Source organism: Gastrolobium bilobum, unplaced genomic scaffold, assembly GCF_033153095.1.
Source record: "Gastrolobium bilobum isolate Gb01-03AN ecotype WA unplaced genomic scaffold, APGP_CSIRO_Gbil_v1 utg2894, whole genome shotgun sequence".
Taxonomy (NCBI): domain Eukaryota; kingdom Viridiplantae; phylum Streptophyta; class Magnoliopsida; order Fabales; family Fabaceae; genus Gastrolobium; species Gastrolobium bilobum.
In genome coordinates this window covers 1-6,315 of record NW_026897400.1, presented here as the reverse complement: position 1 = coordinate 6,315, position 6,315 = coordinate 1, and the positions used below count along the sequence as shown (strand labels likewise).

The window sequence follows — 6,315 nt, the reverse complement described above, 5'->3', positions numbered from 1 at the left end:
CTTTAACTTTTGAAAAAATATTTAAAAATAATAATATACAACAAATTCTGTTTTCAAAAATCCATTGCGCTAAATTACCCATAATTAGTTATGAATTAATAATTGCTTTCTTCCTTTGCCTCTCTCATTTGCCGAGAGGCTGCGTTCACTCATCCTCCGAAGAATTGTATTGGTTACATCTTCGTGCTTCATGGAGGCAACATGTAATTCAGCGTTTAAATTCAATTCTTCTCATATTCTTTCTCTAATGTTACGATAGAAAAAGAGACAAAATAAGTTTTCTAAACTTTGAACGGGAAGGGAAAAAAAAAAGTAAACTCTCAACTTATTTTTTTTTTAAAAAAACTTCTCACGATATTAAATCTCCAAAAAAATTATTCTTAAATATAAAAAATCAATTATTAAATTAATCTTTTTTGTGTTATCAGTTTAGTCTTTCATAAATATCAATACAAATTTGATGACTATTTTTTTTCTAAAAAACTAATATAATGACATCATAAATATTATGATAATTGGCTATTGACAAAACGAATCATAATGACCAGCTTCTTGTTTAATTTTAAAAGAGAAAGAACAAAACCCTTTTCACAAAAATGAATTTGATGTTTATTTGAAATTTGTTTCACATATCAGAATTACAACTTGATTTGGAGAGTCACAGGAAAGTTATATGTATCTTTTTAATAGAAAAGAAAGAAGACACTATAAAGTTAAGAGAGATGAGTGAAGAGAGAGAGACCGGCAAGGAGGCGAGAGATGCTACGACGGAGGAGGAAGATCTTCTCTATCGAAGCACAAAAAAACCTAAAGGCCCTGCTATGGAAGATCAACCTATGGATGATCACATGGCAGAGGAGGATATCCAGGTGAATGTGACTAGCAACGGGGAAAAAAAGAAGGAAGAGTCAGGTGATTCATCTAACAGGAAATTGGTGTCATATAAAGATTCTCTTCTTGGTTTTAATGGAGGACCCCATGTTGCTGATAGCGATGAGGAAGATTGGGTAGAAAAACTACGTAAGGAAGAGGACGAAGAAGAAGGGGATGAGGTGTTTGTTACGGTTGATGGTGAGGAGGATCCTCTTTGCCCAACGTACTCTTTTCCAAAAGCCTTGCATTTAGAAGGTTGCAGACCTTGGAGACAGGCAGTGATTGTGAAACTTCTGGGGAAGAAAGTTGGAGTTAGATTCTTACTCAATCGTTTACTGAGAATGTGGAATATCTCAGGCACATATGAGTTCATTGATATGGAGAATGACTACTTTTTGTTCCGATTTTCAAATAAGAATGATTACTCTCATGTTTTGGAGGATGGTCCTTGGATCATAGCTGATCATTATGTGGTAGTTCAACGGTGGCGTCCATTTTTTAATCCTTATGATGATGAGATCAGAAAGCTGGCAGTTTGGATTCGTATTCCAGGACTTCCTGTTGAATTCTATACCTCTCATCATTTGTGGAATATAGGTAGTATTTTTGGTCGCACATTGAAGATTGATAGGAACTCTATCAGGAAACGTGATTCTGGTGAAGGTGATATTACAGAGAAAGCAAAGTTTCCTAGAATTTGTGTCGAAGTTGATCTTAGGAAAGGCTTTTTGTCCAAATTTCGGATTGCTGATCGTATCTTCCATGTTGGATATGAGGGTCTCCACTTAGTTTGTTTTGCTTGTGGAAAGTATGGGCATAGAAGGGATCAGTGTTCCCATAGTAATCTTCAACAAGATACTACGGCTTATTCTCCTGAAGTTTCTGACTCGGTGGTGCATAAGCAGCCGGAAAAAGATTCTGTTCTGGCAAAGGAGGAACCGTTTGGGAATTGGATGCTAGTGCAGCGTAACCGTCGATCAAGGAGCATAGCACAACCAAAGGAGGAATCAAGGAGCATAGCACAATCAAAGGAGGAATCAAGGAGCATAGCACAATCAAAGGAGGAATCATTACCATCGGGTAGGAGACAAGTTGGCGTTGTTAATAATGCAGCGTTACGTAATAAGGCAGTTTCCAATTCTCATCCTAATCACAGACAGGTCATTCAATCAGGTTCAAGATTTCAAGCTATTGCTGAGTTGGCTCAAAAGGATAATAATATCTTAATTATTTCTGATTCTCCAGTGATTGATTCAATCAGCATTGAACTGGTCTGACACGAATTAATCATGGGGAATTAATTGCTCATAATGAAGAACCGTTGGTGAAAAAGAATATTCAAATGGAAACAGTTTCTCCATCTGCTAACCTATCCGCGGGCAAGTCGAGAAAAGAGGTCCAAAGTCAAGGAGTAAAATTCAAAGAGAACCAAAAGAAGAAAGCAACTGCATCATCTGCTAAAGTTCATCAGCTGGTCCAGAATGCTAATATTAGCAAAGGCAGATTAAATGCTTCAAAAGGTGCAGAATCTCAAAAGAATAATTTTAAACTTGATTCTCAGAAGAATATGTCGGAGGATTTCCAAGATAGACAAATTGTCTTGCACCCTTCTTTATCTAAATTCCAGAGGAAGACGTCTCATGTGGTTAATGATCAGCAAGTGACTCTTCCTTCTTCTAGTGGCTTGGATAATGGAGGTAAACATGGAAGACCACCAGATGCTCTTACGTTAATGAGGAATTTTTATCAAACTCACAAGGATTCTATCCCTTTGGATAATTGGGACGTTTTGGGTGCGACTTCGGTCTATACCAATGCTCTTTCTTAGGGCCGGTTTCTGTTCGGATAAATTTAAGATTGTTTTTATGAATATTTTGACCTGGAATTGTAGAGGGGCTGGGAAAAGGAGTTTTCCGCCTCTAATTCGGGATCTTTCTCATAGATACAGTATTAAAGTTATGGCTTTGTTAGAAACTAGATTGAGTGGTGTTATGGCGGATAGAGCTATTCGGCGTCTTGGTTTTTCTGGTCACTTTCATCGTGATGCTGTTGGTTTTTCTGGCGGTATTTGGGTGCTTTGGAATACTGATGAAGTTTCAGTGGATGTTCTTTTTTCTCATCACCAACTTGTCCATACTAAAATTTGTTGGGTAAAAGAAAATAGAGAGGAGTTCATGACTTTTATTTATGCAAGTCCGCGAAGACAGGAACGTATTCAGCTGTGGGAAATTCTGTCTTCTCTGTTTGATCAGTCCATGAGGAATGCAGCTTGGGGGATAGCAGGTGATTTTAACACTTATTTGTATGAGTATGAGAAGCTAGGTGGTAATGGGCATAACTGGAATAGCATGAGGGAATTTCGTGATTGTTTAGATGAATGTAGCTTGTCTGACATTGGCAATCAAGGTCCTATTTTCACTTGGCAAAGAAGAAATCTTCAGGAACGTCTTGATAGGGTTTGCGCTAATGATAATTGGAACTTGGTTTTCCCTAACCGTGTGGCTTTCAACTTGCCTTTCTTTGGCTCAGATCATCGACCAGTGTTATTATGGGAAGTTCAACCTGCTATTTATCCGAGAGGGGAGCGTCCTTTCCGTTTTCTAGCGTCCTGGTTAACAGAGAGCACTTTTCATGAGGTGGTTAATGGATGTTGGTCAAACAATGTAAACTGGATGCATGCTATGGAGACATTTCGGATTAATGCTTCGGAATGGCATAGAAATGTTTATAGGATTGCTCTGAAAAGAAAGAATGATTTGCATGCAAGGATTGGAGGTATTGATAGATGTCTTAGTTATCAGTACAGTCATAGCCTTGAGATGTTGCAAAAGGATCTATGGAGGGAACTAGACAAGATTTATCTTCAAGAGGAAATTACTTGGTTTCAAAGATCGAAATTGAATTGGTTTGCTCTTGGAGATAGGAACTCGCGTTTCTTTCATTCTGTGACGGTTGCCAGACGTAGGAGGAATCGCATAGATACGTTGAAAAACTCTGAGGGAGTTTGGGTTGGTGATCAACAGGTTTTAATGGAAATGGCTGTTTCTTTCTTTGAAAATTTGTACACAAAAGATCCATTACCTAAACCAGCTTTTCCAGTTCGTGGCTTTTTTCCAGTTATTGAAGCGCATGCTTTAGACACGATGAGTATTATGCCAAACAGTAAGGAGATCAGAGATGTAGTCTTCTCTTTTGGTCCATACAAGTCGCCTGGGAAGGATGGGCTTAATGCTCTTTTCTTTCAATCTCAGTGGGATAAGGTGGGTGAGTCAGTTATCTCTTTTGTGAAAGGTGTGTTCCTTCATCCGGATAATATCAAAGAGGTTAACCAAACTTTGATTTGTCTGATTCCTAAGATTGATGTGCCTGAATTACTTAAAGATTTCAGACCTATTAGCCTTTGTAATGTTATTTACAAGACTATAACTAAGATTGTGGCTAATAGGCTGAAATTTCATATGGCTCACTTGTTATGCCTAATCAATGTGGTTTTATTAAGGGTAGACAAGGAGCGGATAATATCATTGTGGCTCAGGAAATCATCCATTCCATGAATAAAAAGAGAGGAGATAAGGGTTGGATGACTGTCAAAGTTGATTTAGAAAAGGCTTATGACAAGATTTCTTGGGAGTTTCTGAAAGACACGCTTGTGGATGTTGGTTTGCCTGAGAATATTATTTCTCTGATCATGTGTTGTGTCTCGTCATGTACAATGAATTTGTTATGGAATGGATCAACTACGACAGAATTTTCTCCTAATCAAGGTCTTCGTCAAGGAGATCCTTTGTCTCCTTATCTTTTCATCCTTTGCATGGAAAGACTTGCTCATTTGATTAATGTAGCAGTTCAAGAGGACGTTTGGAAGCCTATCAGATTGAATAGAAGGGGACCACTGCTTTCCCATCTATTTTTTGCAGATGATCTTCTGCTCTTTACAGAAGCCACAGAAGGGCAAGCTGTTATTATTAATAAGATTCTTGATTGTTTTTGCAGGTGCTCTGGTGAGAAGGTTAGCAAGGAAAAAACAAAAGTCTTCTTCTCCAGAAACGTTAATCATACCCGAGTGCAGAATCTAAGCCAGTTGATAGGCTACTCTCCTACAAATGACTTGGGTAAATACTTGGGTATTCCTCTTCGTCATAGCCGTGTTACAAAGAGTACGTTTGGCTATATCTTAAATCGGATGCAAGCTCGTTTAAATGCCTGGAATCAACGTACTCTTTCATTGGCAGGAAGATCAACTTTGGCTAGGTCAGTTCTTACTGCAATTCCTCAATATCCTATGCAAAATTGTATTATTCCTAGTGGTACGTGTGATCGTATTGAGAGTGTAACTAGGAATTTCATTTGGGGATCAACTTCTGAACGAAGGAAAGCTCACCTGGTTTCTTGGGAGACGGTCTGTTTGCCGAAGAATGTAGGGGGGCTTAGTTTTCGTAAAATTAAAGAGAATAATATGGCTTTTATCATGAAGCTAGGTCACCGAATCATGACTGATCGTAATTCGTTATGGGTTCGGGTCCTTCGTAGCAAGTATAAGGTGGAGGAAAGGCTCATTCCAAGTATCTCGGCTTCCGCAAATGATTCTGGTTTATGGAAGGCTATTGTTAAGTATTGGCCTCAAACTCTAGAGAATTCTCGTATCATTTTAGGGGATGGGGTTCATACGTCTTTTTGGATGGATTCGTGGGTGCCAGGATGTCCTCAACTTGTTTCTCTGGCCGTTCAACCTATTCCTCCTATTATGACTCATTGGTCTACGTCTCAATTTGTAACTTGTTATGGTAATTGGGACTGGCCTTTATTTCAGCACCTTCTTCCTACTTCAGTATTAGACAAGATTCGTAGTGTGCTCCCTCCTACAGTGGATCCTTCTCCGGACCGTGTTATTTGGGCAGGTAGCCAAGATGGGGTTTTTTCAGTGAAATCAGCTTATAACTATCTCATGGGTACCTCGCATTATCATCAGGATAGGATTTGGAAGGTAATTTGGGCTTGGCCTGGTCCTGAACGTATTAGACAATTCTTATGGCTTCTCTACAGAGGTTCTCTTTTAACTAATGTTCATAGAGTGCATCGTCACATGGCTACAGATGCAGGGTGTCTGAGATGTCATTATAATCTTGAGGATAGTTTACATGCCATTAGAGATTGTCCTGGTGCCAGGGAATTATGGGAGCATTGGGTTCCTTCTGATAACCGTAGTGACTTTTTCTCCATGGATCTTCACCTATGGATTCAGACAAATCTAGGATTAAAAGGTCCGTTTCAAACTGATCGAACTTGGCCTTTGTATTTTGGGGTGATAGCTTGGTGTTTGTGGGGGAAAGAAATAAGGCGATCTTTGATCAAACTATCACCTCGAAGTATGGTCTCATTAGGCGCATTACCTATACTTGTGGTAATATTCAATTGGCTAATGAAACCCTTATTAAGATTGGT

General features: G+C 38.8%; 1 protein-coding gene across 1 annotated transcript; it reads left to right on the top strand.

The window, feature by feature from the left end:
• The first annotated feature begins 722 nt into the window (after positions 1-722).
• On the top strand, positions 723-2,150 carry LOC133306603 (uncharacterized). Its single transcript, XM_061506925.1, has 2 exons — positions 723-1,839; positions 1,987-2,150. Exons 1-2 carry the CDS (start codon positions 723-725, stop codon positions 2,148-2,150), a joined length of 1,281 nt encoding a protein of 426 aa, XP_061362909.1.
• The last annotated feature ends 4,165 nt before the right edge of the window (positions 2,151-6,315 follow it).

Coding starts and splice junctions, on each gene's coding strand:
- LOC133306603 (XM_061506925.1), top strand. CDS start 723: ATGAGTGAAGAGAGAGAGACCGGCAAGGAGGCGAGAGATGCTACGACG. Junction 1,840..1,986: donor GAATTGGATGCTAGTGCAGC/GTAACCGTCGAT, acceptor TTAATAATGCAG/CGTTACGTAATAAGGCAGTT.